Below are 20,487 nucleotides of genomic sequence, written 5' to 3'. Positions count from 1 at the left end.
TCCTCTCCAACTTACGGGTTATCTGCTTTAAGCTACGAGTTTGTGAGTTATACCACGGAGTCAGACACTTCTGATTTAAAGCTCTCTTTTTCAGAGGAGCTACAGCATCCAAAGTTGTCTTCAATGAGGATGTAAAACTATTGACGAGATACTCTATCTCCCTTACAGAGTTTAGGTAGCTACTCTGCTCTGTGTTGGTATATGACATTAGAGAACATAAAGAAGGAATCATATCCTTAAACCTAGTTACAGCGCTTTCTGAAAGACTTCTAGTGTAATGAAACTTATTCCCCACTGCAGGGTAGTCCATCAGAGTAAATGTAAATGTTATTAAGAAATGATCAGACAGAAGGGAGTTTTCAGGGAATACTGTTAAGTCTTCTATTTCCATACCATAAGTCAGAACAAGATCTAAGATATGATTAAAGTGGTGGGCGGACTCATTTACTTTTTGAGCAAAGCCAATAGAGTCTAATAATAGATTAAATGCAGTGTTGAGGCTGTCATTCTCAGCATCTGTGTGGATGTTAAAATCGCCCACTATAATTATCTTATCTGAGCTAAGCACTAAGTCAGACAAAAGGTCTGAAAATTCACAGAGAAACTCACAGTAACGACCAGGTGGACGATAGATAATAACAAATAAAACTGGTTTTTGGGACTTCCAATTTGGATGGACAAGACTAAGAGACAAGCTTTCAAATGAATTAAAGCTCTGTCTAGGTTTTTGATTAATTAATAAGCTGGAATGGAAGATTGCTGCTAATCCTCCGCCTCGGTCCGTGCTACGAGCGTTCTGACAGTTAGTGTGACTCGGGGGTGTTGACTCATTTAAACTAACATATTCATCCTGCTGTAACCAAGTTTCTGTTAGGCAGAATAAATCAATACGTTGATCAATTATTATATCATTTACCAACAGGGACTTAGAAGAAAGAGACCTAATGTTTAATAGACCACATTTAACTGTTTTAGTCTGTGGTGCAATTGAAGGTGCTATATTATTTTTTCTTTTTGAATTTTTATGCTTAAATAGATTTTTGCTAGTTATTGGTGGTCTGGGAGCAGGCACCGTCTCTACGGGGATGGGGTAATAAGGGGATGGCAGGGGGAGAGAAGCTGCAGAGAGGTGTATAAGACCACAGCTCTGCCTCCTGGTCCCAACGCTAGACAGTCACAGTTTGGAGGATCCAAAAAAATTGGCCAGATTTCTAGAAATGAGAGCTGCTCCCTCTAAAGTGGGATGGATGCCGTCTCTCCTAACAAGACCAGGTTTTCCCCAGAAGCTTTGCCAATTATCAATGAAGCCCACCTCATTTTTTGGACACCACTCAGACAGCCAGCAATTCAAGGAGAACATGCGGCTAAACATGTCACTCCCGGTCTGATTGGGGAGGGGCCCAGAGAAAACAACAGAGTTCGACATTGTTTTTGCAAAGTTACACACCGATTTAATGTTAATTTTAGTGACCTCCGATTGGCGTAACCGAGTGTCATTACTGCCGACGTGAATTACAATCTTACCAAATTTACGCTTAGCCTTAGCCAGCAATTTCAAATGTCCTTCGATGTCGCCTGCTCTGGCCCCCGGAAGACAATTGACAATGGTTGCTGGTGTCGCTAACTTCACATTTCTCAAAACAGAGTCGCCAATAACCAGAGTTTGATCCTCGGCGGGTGTGTCGTCGAGTGGGGAAAAACGGTTAGAGATGTGAACGGGTTGACGGTGTACACGGGGCTTCTGTTTAGGGCTACGCTTCCTCCTCACAGTCACCCAGTCAGCCTGCTTTCCCGACTGCACGGGATCTGCCAGGGGGGAACTAACGGCGGCTAAGCTACCTTGGTCCGCACCGACTACAGGGGCCTGGCTAGCTGTAGAATTTTCCACGGTGCGGAGCCGAGCCTCCAATTCGCCCAGCCTGGCCTCCAAAGCTACGAATAAGCTGCACTTATTACAAGTACCGTTACTGCTAAAGGAGGCCGAGGAATAACTAAACATTTCACACCCAGAGCAGAAAAGTGCGGGAGAGACAGGAGAAGCCGCCATGCTAAATCGGCTAAGAGCTAGTAGCTACGCTAAGCTAGCGGATTCCCAAAACACACACAAAGTAAATAATGTGCAAATAATCCAAAGGTGATTCAGCAGAAGGAGTGCCCCAATCAAGGCACCAAACAGGCCATGAAGCAGCACAGGCAACGCACGACAACGGTGCTAAAATAAAATAAAAAAAAAATAAATAAAAACGAAAGCGTTAGCAAGCTAGTTAGCCTGCCAACGCTAATAAAAGTTAGCTGATAAAAGTGCTCCGTCGCGATGTTTCGACCGTTAGAGGTCTTCCTTAGGCGTTGGAGCACAGTAAAAAGTTAAAAAAAATTAAAAAGTAAAAAAGTAAAAAAAAGTAAAAAAGTCTTGAAAAAGACTGTTAGTTCAAGTCCAAAGCAGCAGGTAGCAGTCTCTGTGTAAACAGTCCCAACAGAGAGCCCTCCAAATCCAACCTACTACCCGAACCCGAACAAGACTCGTGGAAGGCTGGTAAGTGAACGTGGAAATACAACAAACTGCCCGAATTTGAGAGTTGTTTAGAAGCTCCCAAGTTGCTACTCATTAGATGAGATGCAAAGAGCAGTCCATAAAAGTCCTGCTCAATGACTGATTGACAGAGACAGGACATGTTCACATCAAGTATAACTCCAGACATCTCCACATTCGTTTGCGTGCGTGCGCACGCGCATCTCACTCGCGCATCTCGCGGTCAAAGGAGGAAAGATAAACTATAATAGAACTCAGAGCGCAGACCTGCAGCTCAGCACAAGAACAAATATAAACTAGAAGAGAAATCAGAGTGCACAGTCTGTCTGCAGCGCGCACCTGACGCAGACATTCCTGCGTCATCATGACACCACAGGAAGCTCGAGGCAGCCCCGGTGTGAAAGGGGCTTTAGAGATTGTGCTCATGAAGTATTTTGGACCTGTTGGTGCAGTATGACAGTAATAATAAAGAGCTGAAACTTGAGATTGATTTTTCAGTTTTATTATGTTTGACAAACTCCCAATTTTCTTGTTTACCATATAATAAAACAGTTATGGACTTTTGATTTCGGTGTACCCGTGATTATGCGGACCTGGTCAGGATGGTGGTCAGGATGGGGTTCACGGAGGCCGAGGTGAACCCCATCCTGACCAGGTCCACATAATCACGGGTACACCGAAATCAAAAGTCTATAATTGTATAGAGAAGGCTGTTCTTAGTAAGTAAGTAAGTAAGTAAATTTTATTTATATAGCACCTTTCACAGACAAGAGCCACAAGGTGCTTCACAACATAAAAGCACAGTACACCAAACAATACATCAGACAATGGCCGAGACATTTGAAAACATAACATAGGATAGCAAAGCAGCCCAAAAGCTAAGCAAAAGCTTGTGTAAAAAAGAAGGTCTTAAGTTGGCTTTTAAAAGTGACGACAGAGTCCAGTGAGCGCAGAGAGAGTGGGAGACCATTCCAAAGCCTGGGAGCAACAGCCTGGAAGGATCGCTCTCCTCTGGTTGCAAAACGGGTGCGAGGAACCATCAACAAATTTTGGTAAATTCTTAGACAGAAGCACTGGCTCGTTGTTGTTTGTGATTGTCTTTAATTTTATTTAGAAGTATCAGTAGCCGCCAGTGCACTGGAGTCAATACTAAAAGTTATCAATTTAGCTTTTAGCTGTAACTTCTGCTAAATTTTGTCGGTTTAGCTTTAGAAAAGTTAACTTTTCAGTTAGCGGATTAACGGTTATCAGAGCTAACTTTTCGGTTGGCTGTGCCCACCACTGCATCAACACATGAAGTACTACAGCTGACCAAACCTTCTCACAGACGCACACCAGAGCCCCATTTCACATTTTCCAGAGTATCACTTTTTTTTATAACGCGTTTGGGAGGTCGAGCGACATATACGAGGTCTGTTAGAAAACTATCCGACCTTTTCATTTTTTGCTAAAACTATATGGATTTGAATCATATGCGCTTGCATCAGCCAAGCTTGAACCTTCGTGCGCATGCCTGAGTTTTTTCACGCCTGTCGGTTGCGTCATTCGCCTGTGAGCACGCTTTGAGTGAGCAGTGGTCCACCCCCCTCGTCGGATTTTCATTGTGAGGAAAATGTCTGAACGATTTGGAGCTTTGCTGCATCAATTTTTCCAGAAACTGAGAGACAGCCAGGTGGAAACCATTCAGAAGATTCAGACGTCTTTCAGGGACGATTCTATGGGGATCACACAGATTAAGGAGTGTTACAACCGGTTTAAAGACGGCGCACAATGGCGGAGGGCGCGCCGTGCTCCGAGCGGCGATCGACAGGCTGAAATGACCAGATCATTTCCAAACTGAATGTTGTGTTGATCCGGGACATTGTCTGACTACCAGAGAAATGGCAGAAGATATGGACATAGCACTTTTTCAGCACATTCCACTGTTACAGGAGTTTTTGTCATGAAAAGACGTGCAGAGGAATTCGCGTGTCGGACGGAGCCGCTAATGGCGGATAACAAAAACCAACGCCGTGATGAAACCTCACAGGACATGTTGTGGCATGTCAAGCTCGTCCACAATTTCTCGGATAGTCACACGACTGAAAAGCCACCGAAAGCCGTCTGAATCTTCCGAATGGTGCAAGAGCTGGGCATGTCAGGGCATGTCCTGTGAGACCAACACGGAGGTGCTTTTGTCCTGCGCCATTAGCGGCTCCGTGGCGAATTCCTCTGCTCCTCTTTCCATGACAAAAACTCCTGTAACAGTGGAATGTGCCGAAAAAGTGCTATATCCACATCTTCTGCCATTTCTGTAGTAGTCAGACAACATCCCGGATCAACACAGCGTTCAGTTTGGAAATGATCTGGTCGTTTCAGCCTGTCGATCGCCGCTCAGAGCGCGGCGCGCCCTCCGCCATTGTGCGCCGTCTTTAAAGCGGTTATAACACTCCTTAATCTGTGTGATCCCCATAGAATCGTCGCTGAAAGCCGTCTGAATCTTACGAATGGTTTCCACCTGGCTGTCTCTCACAGTTTCTGGAAAAATTTGATGCAGCAAAGCTCCAAATCGTTCAGACATTTTCCTCACAATGAAAATCCGACAAGGGGGGTGGACCACTGCTCACTCAAAGCGTGCTCACAGGTGAATGACGCAACCGACAGGTGTGAAAAAACTCACGCATGCGCACGAAGGTTCAAGCTTGGCTGATGCAAGTGCACATGATTCAAATCCATATAGTTTTTGCAAAAAATAAAAAGGTTGGATAGTTTTCTAACAGACCTCGTACACCAAATAAATCATGTGCTCATTATTAAGAATACTAACGATTTATGTAGAACTTTCCCAGGAATCAAAGCATTAAAACAAATTAAACTCCAATAATAAAAGAATATAAATGGCAATAATAAAGGTATACTACAACAAGGAACAAAAAGTCCAAATTTAAGAGCTGATTTAAAAAAAAAAAATAATCAAATGGAATCACGTGTTTCCAATACTGTGGGTTACAATCCGTGGTCATCTGATGGTTTCTTTTCTCCAAACTGCAATCAAATAACATCCAATATGCTGTCCGATGCACATTTATTTGCCCATCTTGCTTATTTACTTTTATTTAAAATTCCTTATGTTAAGTAACAGCAGAGGCTGTGGTGTGCACATGTGCTCCACTAAGTTCTGTCGGTTGTTAAACTCACTAAAGTGAGTCCCACATACAAAGAAAAGTGAGCATTTATTCTTTTATTATTGGAATATATTTTATTTTGTGCTATAAAAAGTTACTACAATTATTATCATGAATAACAAATACATGATTTTTTTGTAAATAAGTCGTACATGAATATAAGTCACAGGACCCCCCAAACTTGAAAAAAAAAAGCTACTTATACTCTATAAAATACAGTAGTTGTTCTTTCTATGTGTTCCTATTCTAACAATCTCATGCACCTTTAATAACGTATGAATTTTCTATGAATTTTAGAAAACATATAGTCTTTTCTATTGAAACTGACAAATGACAAACAGACAGGTTTTTATTTATGTTTTCAGAATTCTTTTTTCTTTTACCTTCACCAGTGCATAGAAGCGCTGGTAGCCGTATGTCACTGCGGCGGTACTGAAATTCATCTGAGAAGAAACACACAACGACACATGTGACATCAAGTGTCTGCATTCTGATTGGTTATCAATTAAATGATCTTAAAACCCAGCTGACCGTGCTGGGTTCTAGGTGTGGCCTGTCCTGTAGCCTGTAGGGCATCAGCAGGAAGTCAATGTAGTGAATGACCCCGTTCATTGTGGTGTAATCACTCCTCACAATCCTGGACCTGTTATTGATCCAGACTGAACCCTGTGGGGACAGACAGACAGGTTGAGACATCCAGACGAGTAGAAGGTAGGACAGGTCAGGTGGAGGGTGGTTTGGCAGATGTTTGACATTTTCATGGACAGATCTTCATTGTAAAGCTGAAGGAGGGACAGTAGATAGTGACTGTTGGGTGGACTCAGAAAGCCGTTACTACTTTTTGCAGATGATACAGTTCTGACAGCTTCTTCAGAACAGAACTTCCTCATTGGGTGTCTTGGAGGTGATGTAAGAACTGGCATCTCCAAACACGAGGCCAAGGTCAAAGGGCAGATTGTTCCTACCAGGTTTTGAGGAAGTTGCCTCCTGAAGTCAAGAAGTTCACGTATCCTGGGTTCTTGTTCCGACATAAGAGAGAAACTGACTGGGATGATGACAAACAGACAGGAAGTGTTGTCAGTGTTGCTTCTGACTGTTGGAAGAAGGTCTGGGTGCAGGGTGGAGCTCCACCCTAGACAGTAAACACATGACCTCCGCTTGGGCCACACCCAGAGCCAGACTGAAGGTCTTTCTTCTTTCAGTGATTATTTGGGAAATACTTAGGATTGAGGTTTAGGTTGGTGTAGGTCATTTGTATCCAGAAAGAAGTGAAGCCCCACTTTCTGCAGCCTGACCCTTCTGGACTGTCGTGCTGAAGAGGGAAGTGAACCAGAACTTTGCTCCAACCCTCACCGATGGCCATGAGTTTTGGGTAGTGTTTGAAAGATGGTAGGATGGGAATTTAAGGACCCAGTAGCCAATTCTGACCATAACTAAGCATGATACATGGTGCAAACTATTCCTTGTTAAAACCCTTTTAACTCAACCAATAATCTGCATCCCTTTTTATCAAAACTGGAACAACTTCAGTTTTTGAGCCCTGTACAAACTGACATTCCAGGTGGTTTGTTCCTCCGATGAGGAGGGATTGAGAGCACATTGGAGCTATAATACACCCACCGGCCACTTTATCAGGTACACCTTTCTCTGACCAGGTTGGACCCACTTTTGCCAACAGAACTGCCTTAATGCTTGGTGGCACAGATTCAACAAGGTGTTGGAAACGTTCCTCAGAGATGTTGATCCATATTGACATGATGGTGTCATGCAGTCGCCCATTCAACCAGTCTGTCCACTCTCCTCTGACATCAACAAGACATTTTCATCCACACAGCTGCCGCTCACTGGATATCTTCTCTTTTTTGGACCATTCTCTGTAAACGCCAGAGATGGTTGTGTGTGTAAATCCCAGTAGATCAGCTGTTTCTGAAATACTCAGACCAGCCCGTCTGGCACCAACAACCATGCCATGTTCAAAGTCACTTAAATCCTCTTTCTTCCCCATTCTGGTACTCAGTTTGAACTTCATCAAGTTGTCTTCACCACATCTAGATGACAACATGCATCGAGTTGCTACAATGTGATTGGCTGATAAGATATCTGTGTTAACGAGCAATTGAACAGATGTACCTAATAAAGTGGCCGTTGATCTGTCTGAATTGGGACAATGTAGGACAGCCCTTGGACTAAATTAGAAGATGTGGTTGGGGACAGGGACATGTGGGCTGCCTAACTCCCTGCTCCACCTGAGCCTCAGCCCTGAGAGGCAGCTGTAAGTACAGTGATGGACAGGATGAAGTGTGTTTCTATGAGACCTTCTGCAGGCTGAAGTGCAGCATGTGTCCAGACACGGCCACGGCTCGCTCTGTGCTTTTCAGGTCACTGAAGGTCAACTTTTCACAGGAAACTATGTGGTAATTAACCAGGTCAGCAATACGACCCGACTCTTTCCAGTCCTGGATCTACATAGAGACAGAACAGTCACTGTTGGTCCATCAGCTGGACTAAGTCACATTTAGGCTTCACACATCCATGTTCATCAACGACGTGAAAGACAGTAAAGCAAAGACTAAATATGAAAGACAACCACAACCTACAGCAGAGGAAACACGGTGGTGGTTCCTCTGAGTGGATTTTTACTCACTGTTGACTGGTTGTTGGACGTCTCATCAGCAACAAAGACAGTAAAAGGTCCATCACCATAAAGAGTCCGAGCCTGTGACATCTGAAGACAAACACAAGACACACAGTCAGGGACCATGATGGATCCTGATTTAACCGGTTAAACCAAGGAAGATGTCAAGAAGGTGGGACAAAACTAACTAGTATAGGCTCTGGGGGGGCTTTCGTGTACATTTCTCTTTTACAGCCAAACTTGGTATTTTTGTTTTACATATGATGAGAGGTTTCAAAAAAACTTGGTGAACATTTTCATACCTGGTACGTTTTTTCTCTGCAGCCCAATATGTGATCAAGGATTGAGTGCCGTTTGGCAAAAATGACGAAATTCAGTTTTAATGGACTGACAAACTAGGAAATTATCTTAGATTTAAAAAATAACTTTATTCAGCCAGAGGATGATCAAATTCATTGAAGAAAAAGGAAGTCATTTTGCTGCTGGTGCATGCACAAAACTATACAACTTTGTAACTAAAGAGGTCATGACCGATGGCATAAGAAATCACTTGCTTAATGCAGTCCAGAAAGGGAAAGAAAGGTACCTGACATTCAGAAAAGAGAGGTTTATCCAGAAAACTATTCGAGTCAGTGATTGCATTCATCGTGTAAATCTGAAAACAATGAAAGCTATCCACAACAAGCCACAGAAGACGACCAAACAGGCTGTGAAGGACATGAATATATCAGAGAGAAAAATTGAAATTGCTCAGGAACGAGGCCTTACTACTGAAGACCTGTTAAGATATGGTGTTGTGCCATCCCCTGTTCTGTTCGATGGTGAGGGAATGATGACAGAGCCAACAAAGAGTCAACTTATCAAGGAATTGGAGGTACATCTCAAACCTGAATATTATAACTACACTCACAGTACAAATTCTTCTTTCATAATTGATGTCAAAAGAAAAGTCGGTCTCTCCAAAACTCTCCAAATTTAGTGACCTACTAGCAAGTATCACATCATTCTCAGATACATACCATAAGTTTGGTCGATGTGACTATGTTTTTGATATGTATTCTGAGGATCCTTCAGTGGAGGACAGCGAGAGGAAGAGGCGTGCTTGTACAACACCCATCGAGTACAATTCAATTGGTCCATCATCACAGCTACCAAAAAACACGGACACTTTCTGGCCATCCAACAACAACAAACTTCTCCTTGAAAAAATGATCTACAACCATCTCAGAACCAGTTGTCTTTCCCTTCAAGAGTATCCTATTGTACTTGGACAGGTTAACAGAGAGGACAAGGAATGGCAATGCCGCAGTATTTACAGAGGCGAGGAGAGGACTTTAGCAGAACTACAGTCTACAGGAGCGATATTTGAAGAAGCTGACCTTCGGATACCCCTCCATGTACTTGACTCGCTTAGGGCTGGACACAAGGTTTGCGTTGTCATTTCAGGTGATGCTGATGTAAGTGTTTCACTACTGTACCACATGCCAGTCTTCATCCAGAATAATCTGAAGGAGCTATGGGTTCGTGCTGGAGTTGGCGACACCACTTGCTATGTGCCCCTTCATTGTCTGTATGATCGCCTTGGACCTGACCTTTGTGCAGTTCTTCCAGCAGTACACAGCCTTTCTGGATGTGATATAACGAGTAAAGCTGGAACAAAGAAATATGCATTAAAAGCTGAACCTGTTAAATTCCTAAAGCTGTTTGGAAAAATGCCAAATCTTACTCCAGTCATTATCAAGAATGCAGAAGAGTTCTTGGTTAAAGTGTTAAAACCAGGTCGTGAAGCCAAGAACTTTACAGACCTGCGGGCTGAAATTTTCCACCACGCAAAGGGAAGTTCTCATCAGAATCTGCCACCAACAAGCCAAGGACTTCTACCACATATCAAGCAAAGCTTTTACAATGCCTACACCATTATGCACGCCATAGAGATTCATTATGATCCTGTACATGCAATCGCAGTGAAACCAGAAGACTGTGGCTATAAGAATGACAAGCAACAGCTGGTACCTGACACATCATGGAAAGCCCTAGAACCACACTGGACAGTTGTCTGTTCATGTGCTAAGTGTGCAAGGTCAACATGTTTCTGCAGGTCTGCTGAAGCTGAATGTGTTAAATTCTGTCATTGCAATAAAGCACCAAAAAACAGGTGTATGAACCCCTTGGGAATGCAAAAAAAGACTTCTGCCTCTTCTTGCTAAGAACAATCTAATATTGCCAATAATATACTGGAAACTTGTCCTCCTCTTTCATGACATTTCTGTTGTATGATGCCATTTATGCAACATCAAAGGACTACAGTGTCCATTTTTGCTCTGCTTCAGGCCATTGGGTTTACTGGTAATTTTTGCTGTCGTCATGGTTATTTTGAGGCCATATTGAAATTATGCAAATCGGGTAACCTCTAATAAGGCTGAAAGTAATGCCATTTAATCCCTTGATATGAAAAACGTATATCTAGGGTCCAAAAATAACCTCCTATTGCAATTATTTGTTGACTTACAGCTTTATGAGTGAATATGGTAAAATCGGCTTTTTGGGGGTAAGGGTGATCTTTGTTTATATTGACCCCCTCTGTCACCCTACACAGCATGGGAAACTAAATCTGAATTACTTTTTCACTAAAGAACCACAAAAAGATGTTTTTGACCAGTTTTGGGCCCCTTATCATTGAAAATAAATTTGTAGGAAGTCACCAAACTTTGAGTGACTTTCAAACTGAAAGTGATTTTTTTGACCAAAATTAGCCAAAAATGTCTGTTTTTTGTGCAAAAAACATGAAGTAGGACATTGAAACATGCTGAAAATGTTTAAGGTATGTGTAAAGATGCTGAATAAAGTTATTTTTTTAAATCTAAGATAATTTCCTAGTTTGTCAGTCCATTAAAACTGAATTTCGTAATTTTTGCCAAACGGCACTTAACCTTGATCACATATTGGGCTGTAGAGAAAAAAACGTACCAGGTATGAAAAGGTTCACCAAGTTTTTTTGAAACCTCTCATCATATGTAAAACAAAAATACCAAGTTTGGCTGTAAAAGAGAAATGTACATGAACCCCCCCCCCCCCCCCCCCGCCGCCCCCCAGAGCCAGGGCTAAACTGCACCTTCTGTCTCAGTCCTCAAGATGTTTCAACAAAATGAGTCAACACGTATTCCATCACCAGCAGGAGAACAATGACACTTATAGAGAACATCAAATATCAAATATGCCCCTGTCAGCTACAGCTTCTTGGGTTTGACCCAAGAAGCTGTAGGAGACCAATGCAAACTCACAGACATGGCTGGTTGTGGAGAATAAGTGGGGGTGCCCGCTGTCGCCTCTTTTATTCGCAATTAACATTGAACCAATGGCCCAACTCATCCGGAACGATGATGGCATTAAGGGAATTTTGATTGGCACAAAGGAACATAAAATCTCACTCTATGCCGACGATGTTCTATTATATCTGACAGAACCTGCAACATCAATTCCACACTTGAAGGGAATGATTTATGAATACGGTTATTTTTCAGGTTATAAAATAAATGCTGACAAGACAGAAGCAATGGATATCAATAGCAGCATCGCCCTTTGCGTAAAGCGACAAAGTGGTTTTAGGTGGCCTAAAGAGGGTATCAAGTATTTAGGCATTAATATTCCTCTCTCTTTACATGATCTGTTTCACGTCAATTATAGTAAAATTCTGGACACAATTAAAAATGATCTACAGCAGTGGTCAGAGTTGCCTCTCTCTTTTCTTAGTTGCATAGAAACTATCCGTATGAATGTTCTCCCAAGATTGATGTATTTGTTCCAAATGTTACCAATAATAATACCAAAGTCCACATTTGTTGAATTGGATAAAATTATTTCAAAATTTATTTGGCAAGGTAAGCGCCCTCGCATAAAACTTAAAACACTCCAACGAACTAAAGTAAAAGGGGGGCTCAATCTTCCTGTGCTAAAATACTATTTCTGGGCAGCTCAATTAAAGCCGTTGATATCTTGGATTCAAAGTGATAACCATACGCGATGGTTGGACATTGAACAAACGATGTGCTCTGAACCATTGCAGCGTCGGCTCGCAGCCGCCGTGATGCTCCGCCACAGGAAAAACACCTCCGTTGGAAGCCTTAAGGACAAGTTGGAACATGTCCAGCTGTTAAACAATTTCTCAGATACTCACTCCACTGAAAGCCATCAAAAGCCGCCTGGATTTTACAAATGGTTATCAACACGGAGGTGTTTTTCCTTTGTTCATTAAAAAAAATCTCCTTTAACAGTGGAATATCCGGATAAAATGCTGAAACCGACTTCTTCTGAAACTTCTCTGTTCTCTCACGACGTCCTGGATCAATAGAGCCTGAAATGTGGAGGTTTTCAGCTTGAACAGGCTGACGACGGCGGCTGAGAGCGCTGCGCGACGTCCCGCTCCGTGGGAAGTCCTTAAAGCGACAGAATCACCTCAAAATCTCTCATCAGCCGTTAAAATTTTCACCGAAAACCAGCTTAATTTTTCTAACCGTGTGCACTTCGATGTGTCTCACAGGTTTAGAAAAAAGTTTGATCAAACAAAGCGCCAGTCTCTCAGCAACTTCTCAGACAAAGGAATTCCGACGAGGGGCTGGACGACTCCTCCCACAAGGAGTGCTCACAGGCGAATGACGTCACCGACAGGCGTGGAAAAACTCACGCATGCGCACGAGGGTTGAAGCATGTCTGACGTAAAAACATATGAATGAAATCCATATAGTTTTTGAAAAAAATAAAAAGGACCTATACTTTATTGACAGCCCTCGTATGTGAATTCCATAAATACATTGCAAGTCACTATTGGAATAAAACCTATTGAATTTTAAAACATTTATAAAGTTTGTTTTACTTAATCTTTAGTTCTCAATAGGAACAAAATCACAAAAATTATAGGTAATTGAGCAAGAACATTGCACAAACATCATATGAACAAAGAATGAGGACAGGTAATGTTCACATTGGAACATTCTACAAATGTTCATTTAATGTTCTGCTGAAACTGTTCATATGATGTTTGTGAACATTTGTGAACATTTGTATAATGTTCATTCAATGTTCGCATGCAAACATTACCTGTCCTCATTCTTTGTTCATATGATGTTCATGCCATGTTTGCGAACATTCTCATGCAAACGTTCAATGAACATTCAAAGAACGTTGAGTGTCTGGGTGGATTAAACTGATAAGAAACACTAGAAAATAAACAACCAAAACCTGAGATGAAAGCATAAAACAATACATGTGATAAACAGAACAAAATTAAGACTAAACTAACTAAAGGGACCAAGAGTGAAAGCAAAACAATAAATAGTAAATAAAACTATAAATGTGGTAAGCAAATGATACACAGAGAGTAAATCAAACAAGACCAATTAGAACCGAAGCATGTCCATGAAAACTTAATGTAACATGAAAAAAAAACACAGAAGGCTCAGAGCATGGAAGATGAACAGGGCCGAACTATACCAGCAGGCCCTAAAGGGCCAGATCATGACAGCCCCTGATACGTCTGTGACATGGGTCAGGGAGGACAACGAGCCAACACAAATCTGAGCTGAGTAACGTGCCGGCACGCCACCCGCTGGCCCAGTCTCCTACCCCAGCCTCCTCCTGCCCTGGTCTCTTCCTGCCCCGCTCTCAGGTGGACTCGGGTGTCTGATGCAGCTGCACATTTTTTGTTTCATAATCATCTTAAACTTTTTTCACTGTCTTTCTTGGCAGCAGATGTGGACGGAGATGAAAAAAGAGTAACAATGATAAACGAGCTACAGTGACAGGAATTCATCTTCCTGCTGCCCCTGAAACAGGATCCTGACTTTGAGGACAGCTGCAGTTCAAATCCCCAAACACACAAAGACCCAGACAGAGCTTTAATTCATTTGAAAGCTTGTCTCTTAGTCTTGTCCATCCAAATTGGAAGTCTCAAAAACCAGTTTTATTTGTTGTTATCTATCGTCCACCTGGTCGTTACTGTGAGTTTCTCTGTGAATTTTCAGACTCTTTGTCTGACTTAGTGCTTAGCTCAGATAAGATAATTATAGTGGGCGATTTTAACATCCACACAGATGCTGAGAATGACAGCCTCAACACTGCATTTAATCTATTATTAGACTCTATTGGCTTCGCTCAAAAAGTAAATGAGTCCACCCACCACTTTAATCATATCTTAGATCTTGTTCTGACTTATGGTATGGAAATAGAAGACTTAACAGTATTCCCTGAAAACTCCCTTCTGTCTGATCATTTCTTAATAACATTTACATTTACTCTGATGGACTACCCAGCAGTGGGGAATAAGTTTCATTACACTAGAAGTCTTTCAGAAAGACTTCTACTGTTTGCTGGCCTCTACTGGTGGTTGGCTCTCACTGTGGTATTGTATCACTTCCTGTTCCGGAGCACAGCGGTGTTTTTCTGTATCTGTTAGCTGTTTAATCTGCGCAGTTAGATTGATCTAGTTAACTAGATAACGATTTGTTTCACAGTGTTATCTTCACGTGCCTTAACTAAAGCACTCCCTCTGCTGAATCACCTCTAAATTATTTACACATTATTCACTTTGTGTGTTTTTAGGAATCCGCTAGCTTAGCGCAGCTACTAGCTCTTAGCTGGTTTAGCATGGCGGCTTCTCCTGTCTCTCCTGCACTTTTCTGCTCTGGGTGTGAAATGTTTAGTTATTCCTCGGCGTCCTTTAGCAGTAATGGTACTTGTAATAAGTGTAGCTTATTCGTAGCTTTGGAGGCCAGGCTGGGCAAATTGGAGACTCGGCTCCGCACCGTGGAAAATCCTACAGCTAGCCAGGCCCCTGTAGTCGGTGCGGACCAAGGTAGCTTAGCCGCCATTAGTTCCCCTCCAGCAGATCCCGAGCAGCCGGGAAAGCAGACCGACTGGGTGACTGTGAGGAGGAAGCGTAGTCCTAAACAGAAGCCCCGTGTACACCGCCAACCCGTTCACATCTCTAACCGTTTTTCCCCACTTGGCGACACACCCGCCGAGGAACAAACTCTGGTTATTGGCGACTCTGTTTTGAGAAATGTGAAGTTAGCGACACCAGCAACCATAGTCAATTGTCTTCCGGGGGCCAGAGCAGGCGACATCGAAGGAAATTTGAAACTGCTGGCTAAGGCTAAGCGTAAATTTGGTAAGATTGTAATTCACGTCGGCAGTAATGACACCCGGTTACGCCAATCGGAGGTCACTAAAATTAACATTGAATCGGTGTATAACTTTGCAAAAACAATGTCGGACGCTGTAGTTTTCTCTGGGCCCCTCCCCAATCGGACCGGGAGTGACATGTTTAGCCGCATGTTCTCCTTGAATTGCTGGCTGTCTGAGTGGTGTCCAAAAAATGAGGTGGGCTTCATAGATAATTGGCAAAGCTTCTGGGGAAAACCTGGTCTTGTTAGGAGAGACGGCATCCATCCCACTTTGGATGGAGCAGCTCTCATTTCTAGAAATCTGGCCAATTTTATTAAATCCTCCAAACCGTGACTACCCAAGGTTGGGACCAGGAAGCAGAGTTGTAGTCTTACACACCTCTCTGCAGCTTCTCTCCCCCTGCCATCCCCTCATTACCCCATCCCCGTAGAGACGGTGCCTGCTCCCAGACCACCAATAACCAGCAAAAATCTATTTAAGCATAAAAATTCAAAAAGAAAAAATAATATAGCACCTTCAACTGCACCACAGACTAAAACAGTTAAATGTGGTCTATTAAACATTAGGTCTCTCTCTTCTAAGTCCCTGTTAGTAAATGATATAATAATTGATCAACATATTGATTTATTCTGCCTTACAGAAATGTTAGTTTAAATGAGTCAACACCCCCGAGTCACACTAACTGCCAGAACGCTCGTAGCACGGGCCGAGGCGGAGGATTAGCAGCAATCTTCCACTCCAGCTTATTAATTAATCAAAACCCAGACAGAGCTTTAATTCATTTGAAAGCTTGACTCTTAGTCTTGTCCATCCAAATTGGAAGTCCAAAAAACCAGTTTTATTTGTTGTTATCTATCGTCCACCTGGTCATTACTGTGAGTTTCTCTGTGAATTTTCGGACCTTTTGTCTGACTTAGTGCTTAGCTCAGATAAGATAATTATAGTGGGCGATTTTAACATCCACACAGATGCTGAGAATGACAGCCTCAACACTGCATTTAATCTATTGTTATACTCGATTGGCTTTGCTCAAAATGTAAATAAGTCCACCCACCACTTTAATCATATCTTAGATCTTGTTCTGACTTATGGTATGGAAACTGAAGACTTAACAGTATTCCCTGAAAACCCCCTTCTGTCTGATCATTTCTTAATAACATTTACATTTACTCTGATGGACTACCCAGCAGTGGGGAATAAGTTTCATTACAGTAGAAGTCTTTCAGAAAGTGCTGTAACTAGGTTTAAGGATATGATTCCTTCTTTATGTTCTCCAATGCCATATACCAACACAGGGCAGAGTAGCTACCTAAACTCTGTGAGTGAGATAGATTATCTCGTCAATAGTTTTACATCCTCATTGAGGACAACTTTGGATGCTGTAGCTCCTCTGAAAAAGAGAGCCTTAAATCAGAAGTGCCTGACTCCGTGGTATAACTCATAAACTCGCAACTTAAAGCAGATAACCCGTACGTTGGAGAGGAAATGGCGTCTCACTAATTTGGAAGATCTTCACTTAGCCTGGAAAAAGAGTCTGTTGCTCTATAAAAAAGCCCTCCGTAAAGCTAGGACATCTTACTACTCATCACTTATTGAAGAAAATAAGAACAACCCCAGGTTTCTTTTCAGCACTGTAGCCAGGCTGACAAAGAGTCAGAGCTCTATTGAGCCGAGTATTCCTTTAACTTTAACTAGTAATGACTTTATGACTTTCTTTGCTAATAAAATTTTAACTATTAGAGAAAAAATTACTCATAACCATCCCAAAGACATATCGTTATCTTTGGCTGCTTTCAGTGATGCCAGTATTTGGTTAGACTCTTTCTCTCTGATTGTTCTGTCTGAGTTATTTTCATTAGTTACTTCCTCCAAACCATCAACATGTCTATTAGACCCCATTCCTACCAGGCTGCTCAAGGAAGCCCTACCATTAATTAATGCTTCGATCTTAAATATGATCAATCTATCTTTATTAGTAGGCTATGTACGACAGGCTTTTAAGGTGGCAGTAATTAAACCATTACTTAAAAAGCCATCACTTGACCCAGCTATCTTAGCTAATTATAGGCCAATCTCCAACCTTCCTTTTCTCTCAAAAATTCTTGAAAGGGTAGTTGTAAAACAGCTAACTGATCATCTGACAGTGGACTCATCTCTGTGCTTGTCCTGTTAGACCTCAGTGCTGCTTTTGATACTGTTGACCATAAAATTTTATTACAGAGATTAGAGCATGCCATAGGTATTAAAGGCACTGTGCTGCGATGGTTTGAATCATATTTATCTAATAGATTACAATTTGTTCATGTAAATGGGGAATCTTCTTCACAGACTAAGGTTAATTATGGAGTTCCACAAGGAGAGAAATCTTGGAGTCATTTTGATCAGGATATGTCCTTCAATGCGCCTATTAAGCAAATATGTAGGACTGCTTTTTTGCATTTGCGCAATATCTCTAAAATTAGAAAGGTCTTGTCTCAGAGTAATGCTGAAAAACTAATTCATGCATTTATTTCCTCTAGGCTGGACTATTGTAATTCATTATTATCAGGTTGTCCTAAAAGTTCCCTGAACAGCCTTCAGTTAATTCAAAATGCTGCAGCTAGAGTACTGACGGGGACTAGAAGGAGAGAGCATATCTCACCCGTATTGGCGTCTCTTCATTGGCTTCTTGTTAATTCTAGAATAGAATTTAAAATTCTTCTTCTTACTTATAAGGTTTTGAATAATCAGGTCCCATCTTATCTTAGGGACCTCATAGTACCATATCACCCCAATAGATCGCTTCGCTCTCAGACTGCAGGCTTACTTGTAGTTTTTAAGAGTAGAATGTGAGGCAGAGCCTTCAGCTTTCAGGCTCCTCTCCTGTGGAACCAGCTCCAAATTTGGATCAGGGAGACAGACACCCTCTCTACTTTTAAGATTAGGCTTAAAACTTTCCTTTTTGCTAAAGCTTATAGTTAGGGCTGGATCAGGTGACCCTGAACCATCCCTTAGTTATGTTGCTATAGACTTAGACTGCTGGGGGGTTCCCATGATGCACTGAGTGTTTCTTTCTCTTTTTGCTCTGTATGCACCACTCTGCATTTAATCATTAGTGATTGATCTCTGCTCCCCTCCACAGCATGTCTTTTTCCTGATTCTCTCCGTCAGCCCCAACCAGTCCCAGCAGAAGACTGCCCCTCCCTGAGCCTGGTTCTGCTGGAGGTTTCGTCCTGTTAAAAGGGAGTTTTTCCTTCCCACTGTCGCCAAGTGCTTGCTCACAGGGGGTCGTTTTGACCATTGGGGTTTTTACGTAATTATTGTATGGCTTTGCCTTACAATATAAAGCACCTTGGGGCAACTGTCTGTTGTGATTTGGCGCTATATAAATAAAACTGATTTGATTTGACACAGGAGACCATGAGACACACGCGTGGGAGAAGCTCAGGGTGTAACTGTTCTGAGGGTAGACAAGGAGACATTTGTTAGAAGGAATTTGTGGGCAAGTGACCCACCATCTGTGGTCATGCCGACCTCCTCCTCCTTACAGAGGTACTGATGCAGGAGAGTCCTCCAAATAAACACCTCAGGTCATTTGAGGCTGATCCTCCCATCAGGCTGTTAGACATCACCCCTGCCTCACTTGATTACCTTGATGGATGGATGAATTTGGCCCAAGCAGAGGGTCGCCCCTTTGAGTCTTGTCTGCTTGAGGTTTCTTCCTCAGAGGGAGTTTTTCCTTACCACTGTTGCTCGTGGGGTTAGTAAGGTTAGACCTTACTTGTGTGACGCGCCTTGAGGCAAGTTTGTTGTGATTTGGCACTACAGTGGGGTAAAAAAGTATTTAGTCGGTCCCTGATTGTGCACGTTCTCCTACTTAGAAAGATGCGAGAGGTCTGTAATTTTCATCATAGGTACACTTCAACTAAGAGACAAAATGAGAAAAAAAATCCAGGAAATCACATTGTAGGATTTTTTAAAGAATTTATTTGTGAATTATGGTTGAAAATAAGTATTTGGTCACCGACAAACAAGCAAGATTTCTGGCTCTCACAGACCTGTATCTTCTTCTTTAAGAAGCTCTTCTGTCCTCCACCTGTTACCTGTATTAATGGCACCTGTTGGAACTCGTTATCTTTATAAAAGACACCTGTCCACAGCCTCAACCAGTCAGACTCCAAACTCAACCATGGCCAAGACCAAAGAGCTGTTGAAGGACATCAGAAAGAACATTGTAGATGTGCACCAGCCTGGGAAGAGTGAATCTACAATAGTCAAGCAGGTTGGTGTGAATAAATCAACTGTGGAAGCAATTGTAAGAAAATGGAAGACATACAAGACCGTTGATAATCTCCCTCGAACTGGGGCTCCATGCAAGATCTCATCCCGTGGGGTCAAAATGATCATGAGAAATCCCAGAACACAAAAATCACACACACAAAAAAACAAAACTGAAAAATCCCAGAACTACACAGAGGGACCTGAAGAATGACCTGCAGAGAGCTGGGACCAAAGTAACAAAGGCTACACACTACACAGAGAGGGACTCAAATCCTGCAGTGCCAGGCGTGTCCCCCTGCTTAAGCCAGTACGTGTCCAGGCCCATCTGAAGTTTGACAGAGAGCATATGGATGATCAGGAAGAGGACTGGGAGAATATCATGTGGTCAGATGAAACCAAAATAGAACTTTTTGGTAAAAACTCAACTCGTCGTGTTTGGAGGAAGACAAATGCTGAGTTGCATCCCAAGAACACCATATCTACTGTGAAGCATGGGGGTGGAAACATCATGCTTTGGGGCTGTTTTTCTGCAAAGGGGACAGGACGACTGAGCTGTGTTAAGGGAAGAATGAACGTGGCCATGTATCATGAGATTTTAAGCCAAAACCTCCTTCCATCAGTGAGAGCATTGAAGGTGCAATGTGGCTGGGTCTTCCAGCTCAGGCAATGAAGGAGTAGCTCCATAAAAAGCATTTCAAGGTCCTGGAGTGGCTAAGCCA

The 20,487-nt window shown here is 42.4% G+C and overlaps 1 protein-coding gene across 1 annotated transcript in view; it reads right to left on the bottom strand.

Moving 5' to 3' along the window:
* The window catches only part of stab1 (stabilin 1), a 285,696-nt gene that overhangs the window by 120,903 nt on the left and 144,306 nt on the right, over window positions 1-20,487 (bottom strand). The window contains exons 47-50 of the mRNA XM_034164948.1: window positions 8,339-8,419; window positions 8,010-8,156; window positions 6,226-6,360; window positions 6,078-6,137 (exon numbers count right to left, since the gene is read on the bottom strand). Of these exons, the coding sequence (XP_034020839.1) occupies window positions 6,078-6,137; window positions 6,226-6,360; window positions 8,010-8,156; window positions 8,339-8,419 (423 nt within the window). The remainder of the gene's footprint in view (window positions 1-6,077; window positions 6,138-6,225; window positions 6,361-8,009; window positions 8,157-8,338; window positions 8,420-20,487) is intronic.

The sequence above is a fragment of the Thalassophryne amazonica genome, chromosome 3 (genome assembly GCF_902500255.1).
Source record: "Thalassophryne amazonica chromosome 3, fThaAma1.1, whole genome shotgun sequence".
NCBI classification, from domain to species: domain Eukaryota; kingdom Metazoa; phylum Chordata; class Actinopteri; order Batrachoidiformes; family Batrachoididae; genus Thalassophryne; species Thalassophryne amazonica.
Note: the sequence above shows the minus strand (reverse complement) of the source record. Positions and strands in the feature narration are given on the sequence as shown.